Genomic DNA, 21,452 nt, shown 5'->3' on the forward strand with positions numbered 1-21,452 from the left:
CCATACATCTCTGCAGCTCTGAACCACTCCAAATTGGAAGCATGTGAAATTGGAGGGAATTTGTAGTCTTTCAAATGTATGTTTATCCATGGCCAATACCATCAAATGTAATTACTGTGATGAGTTTTGTCTTCTATAGTTAAACAGTTTCTTTATATATAAATACAGTTCGCTGTGCAAGGCTAGGTCTGTCCAATGGAACTCTTCAGTTAATTTTCATAGATTTCATAGACATTAGGGCTGGAAGGGACCTCAGAAGATCATCGATTCCAGCCCCGCGCCCCAGGGCAGGAAGTCAGCAGGGGTCATAGGATCCCAGCAAGATAAATATCCAAATGTCCCTTGAAGATGTTCAAAGTAGGTTCTTGAGCCGCCTCCGGCAGCAGTCTATTCCAAACTTTGGGGGCTCGTACAGTAAAGACATTTTTCCTTATGTCCAGCCTGAAATGGTCGTGGAGGGGTTTGTGACCATTCGATCTTGTCATCCCTTGGGGCGCTCTGACGAACGGACATTCCCCCAGATACTGGTGGTCACCCGTGATAAACTTATAGGTGGCCACCAGATCACCCTTGCTTTTCCAGGCTGAAGAGTCCCATAGCTCTCAGCCTCTCATCATAAGGTCTGCATTCCTGACCTCTGATCTGCGCATGGCTCTCCTCTGGACTCTCTCAAGCTTCTCCACATCCTTTTTGAATTGCGGAGCCCAAAACTGGACGCAGTACTTCAGCTGGGGCCTCACAAAGGCCGAGTACAATGAGAGAATGATGTCCTGGGATTTGCTTGAGAAGTATCTATGGATGCAAGCCAGCATTTTGCTCGCTTTACTAGCTGCAGCATCATGTTGATGGCTCATGTTCATCTTGTGGTCAATCATGACCCCTAAGTCCCTTTCATCCGTAGTGCCTAGCCAGCATAGTACTGCCGAGCCTATAAGAATGCTGCAGGTTTTTCCTCCCAAGGTGGAGAACCTTGCATTTTTTGGTGTTAAACACCATCAGGGTCTTGTCTGCCCATTTCCTGAGCCTGGATCACCCTCGTGTCGTCAGCTGTGAACGCTTTACTCCAAAGTTTTGTGTCGGCGAACTTGGGCAGTCCGCTTCTGATACCAATGTCCACATCATTAATGAAGATGTTGAACAATATAGGCCCAAGGATAGAACTTTGAGGGACTCCACTGGTCACAGCGCACCGTGATGATTGACTTCCATCAACCACCACTCTCTGGGTCCAACCACGGAGCCAATTCCCCAGCCAGCAGATCATGGTGAGGCCGAGGCCACAGTTAGCCAGTTTTGCTAAGAGGTGATCATGGGATACCAGATCAAAGGCTTTTTTAAAGTCAAGATATATGACATCAATCTCTTCTCCCTTGTCCAGGTGATACGTCACTTGGTCGTAAAAGGAAATAAGATTGGTCAAGCAAGACCTACCCGCAACAAACCCCTACTGGCTATCTCTCAGGATGTTGCCATTGGCCAGTTCATTAAGAATTACCTCTTTGATAATCTTTTCTAAGACCTTCCCCGGGATAGAGGTCAGGCTGATGGCCCTATAGTTTGCCAAGTCCACTTTCCTCCCTTTCTTGAAGATAGGCACCACACTAGCCTTCTTCCAACCTTTAGGCACTTTATCAGAGCACCAGGAGTTCTTGAAGATCTTGATAGTTGTAGCTAGCTGGAGTTCAGTCGCAGCCTTGGCTTTCCTGGTTTGCAGGTCCAGACCAGTGCAGAGTAGTCCTCCTTGGAGGTAGATCCAGTCCTCCATTCTTTGTAGGTCTTTTTTTTTTTTTAGGTGTAGGAGGTCTGCTAGTTCCCTGCAGAGCCAAGGGGGTTGCTGTGCCTTTTTGCTGCTTTTCCTCTGAGATGGGATAGACTTTGCTTGTGCATCCAGAATCGCTCCCTTGAGGAGCAGCCACTCATCCTGAACTCCCCTCCCTTTTGGGTTGTGGTCCTTTAGGGCCTCACTGACAAGCCTCCTGAGCTTGTCAAAGTCAGCTTTCCTGAAGTTGAGGACTTCTATATGGCTGACTGACTTGCCAGCTTTATGGTGGATAGTGAAGGTAATTAGCTCGTGGTCACTGTCACCCAGTTTCCCTTCGATCATTAGGTCGCTGATTAGGTCGTCCCTCATTGCCAGTATCAGGTCGAGCAGTCCTTTACCTCTCATCGGCCCGTAGACTTCTTGCATAAGATAGAGCTCATCCACACATGAGAGAGAGCTTTCCTGCTTCTTGGGAATAAAGTTCTTGTTAGAAAGACACAATCGGTAGATCATTTGAGTGATAGATGAGGCTCCAATTCAAGAAATCATTCAAATGTCTTCTTAAGTGCATCCAAATTCAGGAAATCATTTGAGCACAACATATTTCACTTTAAACATATTAAGTGGTATCCTGAATGGAGATCCTGAAGCAGACAAATAGTGGAGATTATGGATGAAGTATGTATTGATCCAGAGGTGCAGTACACAATTCTTTTACAAATACACTTCATGTTAAGGTTATATTACTGTCTTATGAAGGGCTGATAAATATTTAATATCATTTGTATGGTAGAAACAGAAGTAGTAGTATGTGTTACGGATTGTTATAACCACACTGGTAGGATCTATTAGAAATAGTTCCTTTCCTTTTTCATGTCCTTGTGTTAAGGTATTTAGCAGAATTCACAGATTTCATTGGAATCTGATAGGCTGCATTGTGAGTACTTCTGCTATGGCCTCAAACTTGCAACCTCCAGACTGTCAGCCATGTGCCTCAGTGCTTGTGCTAACCTAGCCCATTCAAAATAATTTAAAAGGATGGTTATAAGCTGGTTATAACTTATTGATCTGCTGGATTTAACTATCAGTTTAATTGCTCTTTCTAAATCATTTATAAGTGGAGCTCTAATGAAAAGGATGATGCTTTTATCTTCTGTATTCAAACAGGATTTAGGTCACATGTCAAATTAGCTTAGTTGACTCACCCAAATTCTTGTTAGTTATAGAATCACTGAAAAGTAGGGTTGGAAACAACCTTGGGAGGTCATCCAGTCCAACCCTCTGCTCAAGACAGGATCCCTGTCTAAACCATCTGAGGCAGGTGTTTATCTAACCTGCTCTTAAAAACATCCAAAGATGGAGATTCCACAACTTCTGTATATAATCTGTTCCGATGCTTAACCAACCTCATAGTAAGAGATTCCTTCCTAATATCAAGCCTAAATTTTCCTTGCTGTAATTTAAGACTTATTCCTTGCTCTATCCCTGTGGCCACAGAGTATACTCTATCACCATCTTCTATAATCACCCATCAGGTATTTGAAGACTGTTATCAAATCCGTTTCAGTCTTCTCTTCTTTAAACTAAATACCAGTTCTTCCAACCTTTCTTTATAGGTCGTGTTTCCTAGACCTCGAATCATTTCTGGTTTTCTCTGCGCTCTTCCAATTTGTCCATGTATTTCTTGAAGTGTGCTGCCCAAACTGGGACATAGTACTCCAGGTGAGGTCTTACTTGTGCTGAAACAGAGTGGAAAAATTACTTCCTTTGACTTGCAAGAGGCAAGAATTTTTGTTGGTCATATCTTTCATTGGACCAGCTTCATGGCTGAGATACTTAGAAAAGATTTCAAATAGTGCATTCTTCTTTATATCTTTTTTCCTTGACTTGCAAGTGATTCTCCTACAGATCCATCTCAGTATTTACTTTTTTTACTATTACTATTTACTTTTTTAAAGATTAAGTAATGGTAATATAAAGAAGACTGCTGTAAGCCATAATTGACAGCCCTGTGTAGAAGGAGATTGCATAGCATTTGTCTGCACTACATTTGGCTCTCATTAGAGTTTTTAGAAAGGAATTGTTCAGTTAAATAAATTTAGGAGAATAATTTTAAATGTAGTGATTTAGATATTAGGGATCTAAATCTAGTATTAAAATTATCCATTTAAACTCCTCCAGTTATATTGGTTAAAAGGTTACCCAATAACACATACCTAGGCCATAATGGGGATGGGAGAGGGCACCTCCTGGCAGCTGCTTTGCCCTACTCTGCCCCACTGTGGGGGAGGACCTGCAGCTACCTGCCTGGAGCAGTGCAGGGAGACAGGGGCCTTATGAGGACCCACTTGGACACAGCTGCTATTGGGAACTCCTCCCTGTGGTTTTTATAGGGGGTGGGGGGAAGGAGGAGGCAGAGGCAAGCCCCATCAGACAGCACAGCCCATGTGAAGCCATGGGCAGCAGCAGGGGGCGATGGGCTTTCCCAGCTCTCTGCAGCTGGTGTCCTGGAAGAGGGAGCAGACTAGCTAGAGGTACTAGTCTCTCCTCACCCCTTGCTCCTCCTCTCCTCCTTGCTCCTCCCTCCCTCCATCCTGCTTGCCCTAATGTCTTCCTGTTCCTAAGGAATAAGTTAGTTCTATGCTCTTGGGAAGTGGCAACCAGACAGGATTAATACCCTTGTGAAATGAGTTTTAGAAGGGAAAATTTTTTATCTTCTTCCCCCATCATAGTGGAATGTTGCTTGCCACTTGTCCTGTCTTATTTTTGCCTTGGTTTTTGGACTTCATTGACAAGGTTGCTTTGTTTTTACAACTTATCTAAGCAGCAGCACAAATATAGAAAAAGCTATGTTTAATGAATTTGATTATATCAAGCACAACTGTGAGAGGGGGGTCAAGCCTAGCTCCATTTCCCTCTGGACTTTCCTGCCACAACTTAGATAGAAAGGAAAAAGGACAGGGATTCAATGATGATATCAGAGCAAGGAATCACCAGTGCCACCCAGGTAGTAAACTGTCATAGAGTAGCCTTTATTTGCACAGCTGGAGTCTGTATTGTAACAATATCCTCGCTATTACCTCATTAGCGAGGCATTTGGCTGCTGATAAGGAGACTCAGATGCCTGGGGAACACTTTGTAATTACTGCGGTCTGTGGTGCTAAATGCCTTACAGACAGAGTGCGTTCCTCGCATCTTTCGTGTCTTGTGCTGGAAGCTGCCTCCGCTACTCCCTCACCATCTGAATCGCTTATTTTGGCGTCTTAGTTGTCCTGATGAGCCGGTGGCCCCCGTCTAGCTCCTGCCACCTGAGCCCGGTCCTGCAGACTCTCCCTCTCTACCTCTCAGGGTTCCCTGCTGGGCCACTTCCCGGAGCCCCACCATCTTTCCCCACACTCACCGGAGTAGTTGTGGTTCCCAGGGGAGTATTGCGGCTTGTAGCCAACCGGCCGTGTTGTCTGGAGCCCCGAGGTTCCTACTTCCCTCTAGATCACAAATTAGGCTTCTCTTCTTCCTCCTTCCAAGGTCCCAATGGTCCCTTGTCCATCTTCCAGTGCCTGAAGGCGAAATGTGTTTGCCCTGTTGAGGGATTTATACTGGCTGTGGTGGGCTAATCACCCTGCCCCTCCTCTGATGTGTAACTCCCTTCACCTGGCTGGGTGCATTCTCAGGTCATCCTTGCCTGGAACTATCTCAGTAACAGGGTTCTCGCCTGAGCCCCTGTTACAACAACTACTAATTTAGCTAAATAAGCTAAGCTATAATATTTATATATGTATACGTGTATATCTATATCAGGGATTTTCAACCTTTTTGGATCAGTATACCCCTGGTGGACAGACACAGCGGGGGAAGGGGTAGAGTAGAGCATGGCTGAATGCAGAGCAGTGGTGGATGCGCATGTGCGAGCTTCCTCCATGTCTGGCTGGGCAGGCAGCGGCTGCGCAGTAGCAGAGAATGATGCGTGGTGGTGCTCCATCCCTGCCCTCCCATGTGTACCCCCTAGTGCAGGGGCCAGCAATTATTTCTGGCTTACTGCGTTTTGGCAAGCCATCGAGGGCCACATGACAGGCAGCCAGGGGCAGATAAATATTAATTTTCTAAATTTTTTAGGGACCCCACAGGCTGGATAGAATGGCCTGGCAGGCTGCATTTTGCCCACCCCTGCCCTAGAGCCTTCTCAAGTACCCCCAGGGGTACACACATGCCTGGTTGACAACCCCTGCTCTATATGTATCTAAAATACTGGCTTCATATATTTTAAGGCCATCTTTAAGATCTGCTTTTAGGCCTCCTAGGGCATGTCTACACATGCATTAATGTGCCGTTGTTACTGCAATACTGTAATAACAGGTACTAACTCAATGTGCAATATCCAGCACTACTGTGCAGTAGCACTGGCATACAGTATTTTAGTGATGCTAATGTACAGTAGACTAATACTACTGCACATTAGCATGGCTTTTGCTGTGGCACACTAGCGCGTCGTAGAATTAGGCTACTGTGCATTTAGCGGCGTCTCCTATAGATGGGCCCCTAGCGTGTTTAATTTGATCTCACTATAGGTTTAGCAGTTGGACATGGCAATTGCTTTCTTTCTTTTGCTAACCAGGCTAGTTATAACATCTGCAAAGGTTCACTCTTTGGTCGCTCAGAAACAGGCTTTGAAGAACTTTTGTAGCTTAGCCTGAAAGTGGTCAAGGCTGGCAACAGTTTGCCGTAAGTGTTATTAGTCCTCTAGCAAACTGAGTAACCCTTGATATCTGTTCTGAAGTGTATTATTTTTTTAGCCTAGACACATTCAGTAGCACTTTGTGCAGAATCCTGTTTCACTTTACATGTCCAAATGGCAGTTATCCAGCCACATAACTGCTATTTTTAGCGCTTACATTTTGTGATCCTACTTCATAGGCAGGTCCCATACTATTAGTCTATACAATTAGGGATTAATTAGTCAGCTCTTCAGCCACTGCCTTGAAGTTGAGCCACTGCACCTTGCATTAAATATTCATTGGATACAGTAGGTTGAGACAAGTGTGGAAGTTTCTTCCGCATTGGGAGCAAGAGTCCAGGCTAAAACACAGGACCCCCATTTTTCTAGGGCAGCAGCCATTTTACTGAACGACATCCTCTGGCTTATTTTCTTTCTTCTGGTCCCATATATCTCCAGCTCTCAGCTGTGCACTGATTGACTTTCTTTTTTCAGTTTTTTTATAGTTTCTTTTTAGTGTCACAAAACTAAACTGATGGGAGTTATGGGCTTTCTCTGATACTAGCAGGTATTATTACTTGTTATAGGTTCAGTATCTAGACCTATTGCTAAAGGACTGGATAACCTTAATTGCGTTTTAGGAGATGTTGCCCACTGCACGGTTCATGGTTCCAGCGATTTTGTCCAGGACATCCAGTCAAGTGAAAGATATCCTGTATGTTATCTTTTCTCATGGTCACAAAGCTTTGAAGATTCTAAATCTGTGTTAGGCAGATGAGTATGAACTGATTTTCAAAGGTGCTGAGCTCCTGCAGCCTCTGTTCACTTCATTGGGATTCATGGATGAATACTATTCGTGGAAATCAGGTCACTTATATTTAGGTGCCCAAATCTTCTGTAATCTGATTTTAGATACTTATCTGATTCCAATTACCACAGCATCTGCGTGTTTCACAGTCATTAGATTACTTATCCTCATAAACTGCACTGGGTTAAGGAAGTATATATCCCATTTTGTAGATGGGGACTTGAGTCATAAAGGCTAGAGGATTTGTTCATTTGTACATTTGTACCTTAGGAATTCTGTGGTGAGGTAGCAAAATGAACTTGGACCATTTAACTCTCAGACTTCAACCTTTATCTCAGGACCGTACAATCTTTCTTTCAGTTATTCTGGAAATGGTGGCATGCTTTTACAGTAGGAAGGAGTCAGCCTCTATCACAGAAGTCAAAACTCAGATATTTCATGGGTGGAACTTTGACTTCCAATGATTATCTTAAATAATAATACCTTGGTTTTAGGTTGTAGAATGTAGCATTAATCCCATTTTTGTCCTGGGGATTGACACAACCCTGGCATTTCTGCCAGGTGAAAGACAATTGAGTACTTATTGACTCATGAAGTGTCTGATACAGTTTCCTCTTTCATTACCAAAGGAATACATGAGGTTTGGAGAAAAAAGTGAAGCTGTTGAACTAAATTACTTACTATGTAGTTTAGGATGTAGTGAGCTAAAGGGAACTCTGTTCACTTCACTGCACAGTTAAATAGGTGTTAGACTGGTCAAGTTGAAGCTGATTGTGTCTGATAGTAGAGGAAGTAAAGTGAAGTTACTTTTAGCTGTCAGAGAGAGGAAGACCAAGCAATTTTATAAGTAAATTCATCTTCAGTAATCTAAGTGAATTGACAAAACGTTTTGTTGTTGTTGTTAAAGGCTTGGCATGCAATTCTTCATGCTGCTTCCTTAGGCCCTAGCGTATTGGAAAAGGAAACATTTAAGAGCCTATATACTGACTTCATTATCATTGTTCCTTCTAAAGGCAGGGTAGCACCTTAAAGCAGTGATTCTCAATCAAGCTGCTGTGGCAACCTGGAGTGCCTTGAGATCCTTTCAAAGGTGCCACAGGGTGCCACAAAATGTTGGCGCTGTTAAGTGTACAAATGTGACTCAAAAGATAAATCCAGAGATTTCAAGTAGTAATCCATAGTGATAAAATCATTCTGGCCTATTGTGATATTTAGAGTTCTTTGCAACAGAAGAATTACTCTATTGTTTTCCTGTAGTCAAAAAATGGGTGAAAACGACGAGCTGGCATATTCCAAAGGGTGCCCTGAATCTAAAATGGTTAAAAACTACAGCTGTAAGGACTAACTGATTCAGAGAGGCATAAGTGTTTGCAGGCAAGTCTCCTTTATCAGATGCTATGAATGGAGTCCATTTGTTGTATCCAGTGAAGGAGATTGTTGCATACGAAAACTTACGTCTTTCTGAGCCAGTTAGTCTCTAAGGTGCTACCCTGCCCTACCTTCTACCTGATGTCAGACTCACACAGCTAACTTTACTTATTGTTCTTTCTGGAAACAAGTTTGGGAAAATTGATATCCCTACTTCATCCAGGATCTGTTCTCAATAGCATGCTCCAGATTTTGCCTGTTTAATGAGTTTATGAATGGTGGGTTGAAGAAAGTTCTCATAAAGCATTGCAATAGGTTGGTTGGGCTTTACAAGTACTTGGTGTAAAACTGTGTCTTGTATACACATTCTGTGTAGAAAACACTGATGGACAACTCATGAGATAGACTAGATAGAAAACAAACGTTTCCAAAGGGACTGTGGGGCAAATTTGTAGGCTGACAGTTTATTATATTCATAAAGAAAAGAAAAAATAGAAGTGAAATTATTTTTGTATATTGTCCACTTCAGAGCTGCACACAACAACCAACAGTTGGACTGGCTTTGCCTCCTTTGGATGTCTGTTTACATGGAACTCTTCTATCATATTCCGTGTTAGCACCTGCTTTCTTTCTAAGGGAATGCTGCTGTCACAAACTTGTGTTGTCTAATGAAAAAGATGATCTGCGAACTGTCTGTTTCACATGAAGATTAGGGAATTTTCCTTTCAGCATTTCAGGGCTGAGGAAAAGAATCCATAGTGCATCAAATGTGAGAGGCATTTTTGTATTTAAAGATAATTTAAGACTTCACAAAAATGGAAACTAGTGTTTAAAATAGTTTTTAAAAATATACCTCTGCTTTGTAAGCCTCTGCTTGCTTGTGTGCAGAAGGAACGTGTAAATCAAGTTAGATAAGTAATCACAGTTTTGTAACTCTTATAGGTTGTCAGGTTTTTAGATGTAAAGCAGTCTCCTAATTTGTCAAAGATAAATTTTCAAGGGGCACCATTAACTATGACAAAGAAAGTACAAGTAGTCTCAAGTTCTGCATCAGCCTGTATTTTATACCTACTTTTGTAACAGTACTAGTACCTTTTCTTGTTTTCTTCCTTGTTTCTGTTAGTGGCTGAAACTCACAGGAGATGATCATATGTGACAGTGGTATATATGATCTTATACAAAGTGTTGCAAAAGGCACACAGGATGAGATTTTCAAAAGCATCTACTGTTAACTATATTTCTGTTACCATTATCTTTTGCGAATTTCACTTAAACTAAATAAACTGGGAGAGAACAGGGGGGGAAATATATTCATTGTGATTATAATAATCTATCGGATAGTCACATGAGAATTAAATTGATAAGAACCCATGCTTAAAAATGTTGAGATTCCTCCTTCCCAACACAAGGTACCAGAGCTTCTTGTAGTTTCTGGATTAGCAAAAAGCCCAACCATCCACTTCTGAGCTGAAGAAGGGAGCTGAAGATAGGTTCTTTCCTGTTACAGTGAAGTTTTAGCATGAGAATACATTTTGCTTTAATGGACTATCTTCTGGTAAATGACACTCGCTGCTTCTGCTGCCAAAACTGTAGTTGTATTCCAAACAGGAATCACATTGTCTAGTGTGTGTCCAGTGCACTATAATAATGCTACTGTTACCTGATGTGAATGGGCAGTTGTAGTTAGAAAAGGTATTCCATCCCTGACAGCAAGAAGAGACACAATTTAGCTTTTACATTTAGCACATCTGGTTAAATGAAATGAATACCCTTGGCATGCGAGAAGATTTTCATCTTGTTATTGATTGTTACTCCCCTGGGGTCAGTGTGCTTCATGGTATAAAGACCCCTGAATACATTTTCCCCATTTGTAGGGTGCTTACAGACAAGGTGTAAGATGGAAGTCCAGATATGTTGTATATAAAGAGTCCAATGTATTAAAAGCAGCAACGCCAAATTAAAGCCTCTACTTTTCCTCCTGGATTGACTGTCCTGGTGTGGCAGAAGGCTGGGGAGGGCACCTGAGAGACTTAACTCATTCAGAAACACATATGTGTTTGTAGGTGACAGTCTGCTTCATCAGCTCCTGTGAATTGACTTGTAGAGAGCAGGGGTACTAGAAAAGGTGTACTAGAATGACTAGAAAAGAATAGTCATTTAAATACAAAGGCTTGGAAAAGGGGTGAAGAGGGTAAGGGGAGTGGGCACTGCTGAAACAGGCAAAGATGTGTTGAAGAGATCAAAAATGATAAAGAAATAATTTAATCCACGGAGGGACACAGGAGTTAAAAGCTAGTCCAGATAATTGGATAAGTCTCTGCTGAGACTGTGGTTAACACAGTTCAGTCTGTGGGTGATTTCTTGTTTTGCAGTTCTACATTCCAGTTGGTTTTTAAAGTTCTGTTGTTTAAGAACATTTTCTCTGAGATTAGGTTAGGTCAAGGGAAGTTAAAATGTTCTGCCACAGGCCTTCATGTCTTTTGGGAACTGTCAGATTGATATTCATTCTTTCTTTCACATAGGGATCACATTATCTGTCCAATGTAGACAACGAACAGGTATTATAAGCAGGTGGTTATGTATATGACATTATTAGAAGAGCAGGTGAATGAACCACGTAAGTTATCATCTGTGTTGTTTGCTCCAGTGATATTGTGGTCTGGGTTCATGAAGAGACACAGACCCAAATGTCTGTGTCTCAGCAGACATCTGGGTCTGTCTCTCTTCATCAAGAGACCACATCTGGGTCTTGATTAAGGCTTGGTGGCTTAGTAAGAATTGGAGCTAGGTAGTCTGTTACTTAGAGAGGCTAGGAGGGAATGCCTGTAAGCCAGGACAAGCTTGTTCCCCAAGATTACCTTGCAATGGTTGTCATTTTCCCGGAGTCATTGGAGATCATTAATGATGTATCCAAGGTGTTCAAATGGGGGGCTGTAAGTGACAACAAGAGGGACTCTTTTGTCATTGTAGTTGGTATTGTAACCTGTCAGAGTAGGGTGTGAATATGGTTCTGTTGATTTGAGTTTTGGTATTATAATTTAAGTGTAGGAATCCCTGCTCCAGATCCCTAAGGTGTGCTGTCCAGTCAGAGGGATTGGTGGTAGCTGTACTGGTCAGTTGGTTTCTGATATGTTATAGTAATGATGTAGTCATTGCAAAGTTTGATGGTGGTGTTCAAGAAATTAATTTGCTGGGTGGATTATACAAGAGTCAGTTTGATGGAGGGGTGGCAGTAATTAAAATTCTGGAATTTCTCTAGAAATTTCTTCCCACGTGTCCATATGCTGAAGATGTCATTGATGTACCATGGGTATACTAGGGATGAGAGAGTCCTTGTGGAGGAAGTGAACTTCAAGGTCTGTCATAATAAATATATTCATATATTAGGGGGCATGTGTGTGCCTGTGGCATTGCCATTCATTTGTAGGTATAGGGAGTCCCCAAATCTGAAAAAATTGTGTGTGAAGGCAAACTGGGAGAGTGCTGTGGAAAAAGAAACTGTATTTGTCAGGGATAATGTTACTTATGGTTTGTAATCCATTCACATGCGGGATATTGATACTCACTGTAGCTCCCATGTTTACTTAAATCCAAGTTTCCCCAAATAACCTGGGAGAAAATAAGCCTCTTCTTAGATTTGAGTACTGGCCTGGGGCAAACAGTAGCCCTGGGCCAGGGGGGCTCATGTGGTGGGGGGGAGATCACAAAATGGGGGTGCAGGGAGTGCAGGGAAGACCTGTGTGTGCGGTTCGGAGGGAGCACAGTGGACACTGTTCCACATGCCCTTTTCTGCTGCTTACCTTCTGCTTCAGCTCTAGCCTCGACCTGGACTGGCCTGGAGCTGCTGCTGCTGCTTCTGCCTGGCTGGACGGGGCTGGGGCCACCACCACTGACTGCCCCGGAGCCAGAGAAGAGCTACAGCAGGAGGTGAGCACTGGAAGCATGCAAGTGGTGGGAGGGGGCAGGCACGAGAGGGACAGGTGATAGAAGGGAGCAAGGTGTGGGAGGGCAGGGAATGGTGGAAGCATTCACAGACATCGGGGGTCAGGCACAGGTGGGGAACAAGAGGTGTGGGGGGCAGGTGGCAGGAGGGTGGAGGCAAGCAGTAGGGCTGGGAGATGGCAACAGGGCAGGCAAAGGGATGAGGGAGCAGGGGATAGGGAAGCAGACAGGGAGAGCAAGGGGCAGGAGCTTGACCCCTTGTCCCTGTCCTCCTTTCCCTGCCGTAGTAGTGGGGGACAAATTTAAGATGATCCTCCAATAAATAGATCCTATACATGGAAAACCAGAATACATTCTTAATTTTCCCTGTATAGAATCGAATTAATGGGAGATTTGTCTTAAATTCAAAGTTGTCTTGGATTCAGGTAAATATAGTAATATGGTATTTGCTGGAAGCTTGTCAATAGAGCCTAATTTATGTAGGAAAATTGTGGTGTTCTTCAAAAAATGGCAGCTCTAGTGGCATTGTCTGAATGGGACAGAGTCAATGCAGCTGTAAACTCCCTCCATGATAGTACCAATGCCAGAGACAGTGGGGCATCCTCAGTTGCCAGCTCAAAAGTGATGGTCTTTTCAAGAACCATATACCTAATCTGAAACCAGGCAAGGTTCCTTGAGTAGATGTGATATCTTTTATTAGGCCAACTGAGTTGTTGGAAAAAGTTCTTAGGAAGCTTTCAGGTGCAATCACCCTTCTTCAAGCATAGGGAGCCTGTGCTGATCTGAGACTCCAAAAAATCTGATACCTGTGGCTTCAACTTTGTCCCAGTATATAACAGTGGCTGAATCTGCGTGGTTGTTTATCTTTAGCAGTAATACTAATAAGTAAAAGTCTCCTGGTCTGGATTCCTATGAGGTGGAAGGATCAATCCTATTCTGTGATTTCCAGAGGTAATGTCTTTAAGAGGTTGTGTAATTCCCTCTGGTATTTTCCCTCTGTGTCTTTAGTCAGGAGTTTGTGAAACTCCATGCTGTAAAGTTGTCTCCCAACTCCTGTATGTATGTTGTTTTGTCTGTGACTACAGTGCACCCCGTAACCAGCCCATTCTATGATCAGGGTTGTTTTTAAGGCCAAATGTGGCTCTCCATTCCACAGGACTGAAGTTATAACATAAGCGTTGTTTTTTGGCAATCTCAGAATTGGCGTGGGGGTGGAAACATTTTATGTACAGATCCAGTCAGGCTGCAGTCCTCAGGTGGTGTCCAGGAGTTGTCCTTCTCCCCTGTGTAGAGGTCGGGATTATTGTACAGCTCTGTGTGCTGGATATATTTCCTTAGTCTTAGGTGGTAGGAAAATGCCTCGGGGTCTCCATACAGCTGCATCTATTGGGTTGCATAGTGGAAACAGATACCTCAGTGGGATGAGAGTGTAGTTGGAGAGGCTGATGACATTGTAATGGATTGTGTTGTAGTATAAAAGTTTGAAAAGTTTTCCTTCTTTCATTTTTCTTAAAGAGTGGAAGTGTTATGTGATAAGTTTCATGGCTGGATATAAAGATCTCCTTTTGGTAAATGGCTGATAAATCCAGGTGGTTCTGTATGCTGCTTGTTAATTCCGCACATCTGGTGCGTTCATTTCTTTGTGTTTGCTGTATAAACCACAAATAAGGTGCTGCTGTGGATACTTTGGAAGCAATGATCAGAACCACGGATGAAAAAGGAATGAATGGCGGCTCTCTTAGGACACAATCAACTTCAAGCTGTCCCTCCTTTCTGTAGTCATGAGTTCCCTAACTGAAAGATTAGGAGCAAAAATATATAATGTATTAATGCAGCTCTATTCATGTTGCATTTTAAATAACATTTAAGTCCACTTATTTAATTACAGTACAAATTAACTGTTTACAGCTTTCTTTACCTTTTGTCTCCTGGCAAACTATTCTGGGCCATGAAAAAAAACTGTTGCTTCACACATGGTAGAGAAAGCATAAAGTGTTTTTGCCTTTGAGCTTTCTTTAATGATGCTATTAGAACCAATCAAAATGGATCTATTTGCTCTCAAAAGTGATGGATGTTCTTTTATGACCAAGAACTGTATACCTAATCTGCTTCCAGTGGGTTCAACTTTGTCCCAGTATATAACAGTGGCTGAGTTTATGCAGTTGTTTATCTTTAGCAGTAAACACACATTGGGTGAATGCTATCATGTCCAAATCTAAGATGACTTTGAATTTAAGATGACCCCCCCCGTAACTATATTTTATATGTGGAAAATTATAATTTGTTATATTTTTTCACATAGAGAATTTCATTATCTTAAATTTGTTGTCCCCCTCCCCCTCTTCCCCCCCATTGTGGTAGGGAAAGCAGTGGTGGGGGAGGGGCAGGTGGCAGGGAGGCAAGAAGCTTGACTGCTTCCCCTTTCCCCCCAGCCCCTCTGCTGCCCTGGGAGCCCTTGCCCTAACCTACAGTGACTACCCCACGCGCCTCCCCCTCTCCCCCCCTCGCCTATCCCCCTTCTTCCTCCTTGGACCTGGACTGAGACCTGGCCTGCCGCCTGATCCCTGACCCACGCCACTGATCTCAGATCCACAATGTGTCACTGCTGCTGAGTCCACACCCACTGACACCATGGCTGGACTGCAGGTAGCAGTTGCAACTGTGGCTCTGGCTTCATCCCAGGGTCAGAGCCAAAACCACAACAGCCACCTGGCCTGAACTGGTGCTTAAATCCAAGATTTTTTTTTGTTCCCTTCCCCTCCCCCTCATGTTCAATGGATTAAAAAATAGTGTTGGATTTGAGTAAATGCAATAATAATGTTTTTAAGCTTGAAACTAATAGCACTGGTTAAAAGTGGGTATCTTGGAAGCCTAGCTATACAGCATTAACAGTTTCCTCAGTTACGACCTGCGTTTGCCTTCATTGCTTGGCCTTACTTGATATGAGACGGTCAACAGCAGGCATTTCTTTTTTGCTATGATTTCGTTGTGATGTGGAAAAATGTCAAAGAAGGATAAAGTATGGATCCCAAAGGTAGCACATTTATGACCTAAGATGGGCTTAAACCCAGGGCCTCAGAGATGAAAGGCTAGTGAATCATGTTACTTGATGAAATTCCTCTTTAACATTTTTAGACATTTTTTTAAACATAAACATTTGTCATAGATATTCTAGATATTCAGGACCCTGCTGCATTTCTTCAAAATAGGAAGCAAATGCATTGATCTTTGGGTGTTAAAGTCCTCTCTTATTAGCTGAACAGAAGCTTGCATTTTTTTGCCTCATTACTGAGAGCAGTTTTGAATTCTCTGATTCCCTGCTTCAGAACTGATGGACTGTTTCTTTGTCATGTCTCCTGGAACTTTTACTAAGCATCAGAAAATGGATAAGAGGAGGAAAAAATGCACTTTCAAAGACTGATTCAACCTTGCAATCTGACATTATCAGCATTTTCTCTCCTTTGCATAAATGTCATTTCACTTCATATGGAGAACGTCCAGGCTCTATGGATGGCACTTACCCAGAACAATCTACAATTGTATCGGGATTCATCAAGAAATGCTATGTAAAGAAGCTCCACTGCCATAATAAAGCAGCACATAGATATCAAACACTTAAGGAATTGAATAGATTTTTTGTTTTTTGGCCTAGAGATCTAGTCTCTCCTTTGGAAAATGTCTAGAATAATGGAAATAGTACCGGACAGTTCATTTTCCTTTTGTGACAAGCAGTCAGCATCAAATATAAGGAAGATCACAAACATACCTTCTAATTACCATGCTAGGATCCCTTGTTTAGGGGAATTGCCATCGTTCTGAAGGAAAAGGGGTCCTTTGTACTCCAGTGAGTATATTCATTCTATCTAACATTCTAAATGGATGTCTATCCCTTACAAATGAAGAAAGAAAAAGTGATTTTTCTAGTAGGAGTTAATCTTTTTCCAAAAAACCTTCCTTTAACTTAGTGATTCTCAACCAGGGTGACCAGAGATTCTTTCAAGGCTGTCACAGGGTGACATGCAATGTTAACATTGTTAGGTGTGCAAACATGATTGACATTATAAACTCAGAGATTTCTAACAGGAATATGTAGTGTTAAAAGCATTCTGTCCTGTTGTGGTCAGAGTTTTTTTGTAACAGAAAAATTGTCCTATTATTTTTCTGTAGTTAAAAAACAAATGAAAACTGTGACCTGGCATTTTCCAAGAGGTGCCTTAAATCTAAAAAGATTGAGAACTACTGCTTTAACTGCTTAGCCAAATGTAATTTGACTAAATGTAAATGAAGATTATGCAGCACAGTTATTTCACAATAGCAGTAGACTTGGGGGTTGAGCCCTGGTACATTTAATCATCACCTCTATTGTCCTGGGAGAATCTATTTGTCTGTTATGTGAAGGGTGCTTTCAAAATGTGTATCCTGTTTTGTGTTGTGGCAGAATGTTCTAGTTAATCCATTTAATTTTGCTGTGCCTCTTCTTGGGTCATGATGTTTTTTGATAGACATATCCTTCGCAGTGCTGTTTTTTACCCCAGTTGGTCACTGTTAAGGTTGTCCATCAGGCTGCAAACATTCCAGGTTGCAAACTTCATTACTTGATTTGGACTGCAGATGGAGTGATCTCATTGGACACATTTTTCCAGTCAGGTGAAATGAGACAGGCTATGTTTAGGGCACCTTTTCTAGCTGCTTCCCCATGTGGGGTGAGCAGAGTGGATCCTAAGTAGGTGTGTTCAGTTATGACTGCAGCTGCCGGATATCACATCTCTCTCCATTCCAATTACAAAATGACTATCATATAATCATTACCTCCATGTAGGTCCATGACTAGGAGCTCCCAGTAACCACTGGCACCTACCACTTGCCCAAGAACAGCACTTGCTTCCAATGCCCATTGCACCTGAATGGCACCTGCCCCCATTGCCCTTCACCCAATGACAGCACTTATGTGCAGAAAACTTGCATGATTTCATATGGCTGCACTTAGTGAGAAGACACACAGCAGAGGGACAAGTCACAGAGCATGGTGGTGGCTGAACATTTCTTTGGAAAAGAAAAGCCAAAAAACACAGACATATCCACAGCAATGGCTTTGCTATCACGACCAAGATTATTACTCAGATGGTAGAATATCCAGGTGGATCAATGAGAGTCTCATGATGTTTCATTTTTAACTGACCAACAGACCACATGCAACAGTCATCAGTGTCTAGAAACAAAGAAAAATTATATTGTAAACTTGATCAAGTCCTGCTTTCTGTCCCCAAAGAAGATAAGAGAATACTTCTCGGTGATTTCAATGCTAGAGTGGATAGGGACTCTGAGCTATGGAAAAGAAGGTGTAAGAAATCATATAATCATAGAGAAGTAGGGCTGGAATGGACCTCCATAGGTCATCTAATCCAACCCACTGCCTGAGGTAGGATTATCCCTATCCAGTCCATCCTAGAAAACTCCAGTCTAATCTCTTAGCAAAACTACATAGTCAGCACTGACACAACACAAGACATAACATCTTAATCTGCCAAAGGTAAAGCAGGAGGACCACGATGACCAATGCTCTGCTGCTGTAAAGGTTGTTAATATACACTCAAAAGATCCCAGGAAGAGGGCCATGCCTTGCCTCCCCACCCCAACAGAGGAAGCCAAAAACCCCAGAGTCAGTACCAGTCTGACCATTGTACCAATTCCTTCCTGACCCCAGATACAGTGGTTGATCTGACCCTGAGTAGAGGGACAAGACCTTCTAGCCAGGAACCTCTGGGTTTATGTTCTAGCAGGAGCATTGGCACACCTTGGTCAAAATCGCTAGCTTTGGCTGCTGTCAAAACCCAGTGCCTCTGGGAAAGGCTTAAAAAAAAAACCTTGACATGTTGCAGGCAGGAGTGTGTGTGTGGGGGGGGGGGGGTGGAGTGGGGAAAGAGTCCAACGGTACTCTTCTGAACAAGTGTTCAGAATAATCACAAACTTCTTATTTCTCCCAGGCAACATATGGAAGACATCATGGATGCACCCCCGCTCAAAACACTGACACCTGATTGACTGTGTCATAGGGTGTGCCTAGAATGTGCAGTGTCTGTATCACCAGAGCTGTAACCAGTGTAGATAACTGCTGGACAGGTCATCATGTGATATGTTCCATCATGTTCATTTTTGTTGCCCCAAATGATGTAAACCAAAGAAGCTACCAAGGAGGAGATTCAATATCAAGTGCTAGAAAGACCCTGCTAAAAGTAATCATCTCCAGAAGTGTCTCGGTGAGAAACTCTCTAACATCTCAATACCACTGATTACCAGGGATCCTGCTTTTCTCTGATTTAAAAAAAAAAATCCCAATTTTCAGTTAAACAACAAGTAAGCTCAAGTCCATATTTTTGTGATTAAAATGAAACACCACTATATCTATCTATCTATCTATAGATTAGTCTTGTTTCATTTAAATCACAGGAAAATGTGGATTTGGGGTTACTTTTTTTTCACCAAAAATTGGGGATTTTTTTAAATCAAAGAAAACCAGGATCCGTGCTGACTACTGGGAGAGCCTCAAGAAAGGTATCTGTGAGGTGTGTGAAGAATCGCTAGGCGTCTCCACAAACAAACATCAGAAATGGTTTGAGGTGAACAATAGGGAAATACAAGCTTTCACTGACAGAATAAAGAGAGTCTTCAGACCTTGGCAAGAATGACATCCGCTCCAAAAAGAAGCAACACACTTATCACCACATTTAAGCTGAGACCCAAAAGAAAATTAGAGAGCAAAAGAAGAAGGACAAAGCAAAAGAAATTCAAAAGGCTGTCAACAGCCACTGCCTCCATGGTTTCTTCAGCACAACCAGAGTTATCTATGGGCCAAGCACACACTGAGCCATCCCTCTGAGATCCAAGGATGTGGCAGGGGTGGGGGCAGGGGGTGGTCACTCTTTTAAACCAATTTATAAAGCAGGCCCAAACAGCTCCTTCCTCTTGGATCTCTCCCCAGAAAGGTATGGTGGGTCTTCGCCCTGTCCATATCTATCGCTGATTTAAAATTAATAATCACAAAGAGAACTGCTTACGGTACATGAATAAAACGGTTTATTAATTAACACACTTTGGAAACAACAGTAAAGTTAACTACAAAGTATAAACACACACAGTGAAAATTCTGTGAATCCGAGCTTTGTCGAAGAGCAGAGATTCAAAGAAAGATTCATTTATTGAAGGCTCCGCCAGCGTTCAGCTCTGTCTCCCCTTTGCCCCAGTACCCAAAGCCTGCCTACTTCTGTGTGGGTTACTGGTCGCTTACAGGGTTTCAGGACAGTGGTAGCCTGGATCCAATCCCACCTAGGAGGGGCGATACTTACACCGGAACAAGGGGAGCCGCTACCATAGCACTGTCGTGCAACTGACAGGGAGTTGTCAGTGAGCCGACTCCTTCCTGACTCAAGGCAGCCTCAGCGATGGATGAACCCCGGCGATGAGAGGAATCTCCGCTCCACGCTGTGGTCCCGCTCGTGTTCCGCCTTTCACCCAATCACTCACTTCATCCAATCTATCATATCCTTCCTGTCACTTCTTCCCCTCCTCACACTCACATACGCACCTTCACACACACCAAGCTCAAGTGTGCCCAGTCACACACATGGAGCCGTCAATCAAAATGAGGTTTTATACAGGTAGTGCACTCCACTCACAAGGCTCTGCACTCAGCACGCAGGTGTGCACACAGCACTCTATTCAGGGCCTTTGCAGGTAGCTGACATCACTCTGCAGAGGGTGGGTCCGGTAGAGGTCATCTGCTGACCTACTTAACATAGAGTTTCATGATCCAGGCCTGAATTTGCTCTCAACAGATGGAACAGCACTTCACCATCAACCCACAGTGGAAGGAGCACTTGCAAGAGGTTTTGGATAAAGACAATACTGTGGAAACCATATAACAACACCCTATTAAGGACTGCCTTGTAGAACCAAGAGGCCTTGAAAGCTATTAAGCAGATGAAGAACAACAAAGCATGTGAGCCTGAAGGAATATTAGCTGAAATTTATAAGCAGGGTGGGAAAAATCTCTCTCTTCAACTACGTGTCACTATTATGAAAATCTGGAAACATGAACAGATTTTCTGTGACTTGAGAGAGGCCAGAATCATTACCATATTCAAGAAAAGAGAATTCTTTTGCAGCAATTACCATATTATGGTACTCCTGTTCATAGCTAGGAAGATCCTTGCCTGCAATCTCCTTAATAAACTCACTTTCCTTAATGAGGAGATTATACCCAAGTCCCAGTGTGGTTTTAGATCACTCAGGGGTACAAAAGAATTGCTAGGCAGCTGCAGGAGAAATGCCAGGAGCAAAACCAAGATCTTTGACATGGCTTTTATTGGCCTAAGGTCTTTTCTTCAATCAGCATAGAGGCCCTCTGGAAGATCCTGTTAAGATTTAGTTACTTGTCAAAATTTGTTACCATTACCACACTTCTTCCTGAGAGCAGCTGCCTGGCAACCATCTTAAGCAATGGCTTGGAAACGCACCCTTTCACTATTAGAACTCAAGTCAAGCAAGGGTGTGTGGTTGCACCAGCACTCTTTTCCATCTATATTGTAGCTATTCTGCATCTCGTTGCTGATAGACTTCCATCTGGAGTCAGCATCTAGTATTGCACAGACAGGAATCACTTTAATATTAGTTACATTCCAAATCCAAGATAACCAAGATCTGCATAACTGATCTTCATTATGCTGACAGTTGTCACATGTGCCCACTGATTTGAAGAGTTTTAGGTCACTCTTTGCTGTTTCCGTGAAGCGTACGAAATGCTTGGACTTTCTGTCAGCTTTCTAGCCCAAACTATCTAGCTGTTCCTCTTTGTATTACAATTA

The 21,452-nt window shown here is 42.7% G+C and overlaps 1 protein-coding gene across 6 annotated transcripts in view; it reads left to right on the forward strand.

Annotated features, from left to right (window-relative positions):
• MAP2K4 (mitogen-activated protein kinase kinase 4) overlaps positions 1–21,452 on the forward strand; it is a 213,157-nt gene that overhangs the window by 105,580 nt on the left and 86,125 nt on the right. For 2 of the 6 annotated variants that reach the window (XM_014598221.3, XM_014598230.3), the window contains one exon: positions 12,462–12,576. The exons of the other annotated variants lie outside the window; for them this stretch is intronic. In XM_014598221.3, coding sequence (XP_014453707.1) covers positions 12,462–12,576 — 115 coding nt within the window. The remainder of the gene's footprint in view (positions 1–12,461; positions 12,577–21,452) is intronic. 6 annotated transcript variants of the gene reach the window in all.

Source organism: Alligator mississippiensis, chromosome 8 (genome assembly GCF_030867095.1).
Source record: "Alligator mississippiensis isolate rAllMis1 chromosome 8, rAllMis1, whole genome shotgun sequence".
In the NCBI taxonomy this organism is placed as follows: domain Eukaryota; kingdom Metazoa; phylum Chordata; order Crocodylia; family Alligatoridae; genus Alligator; species Alligator mississippiensis.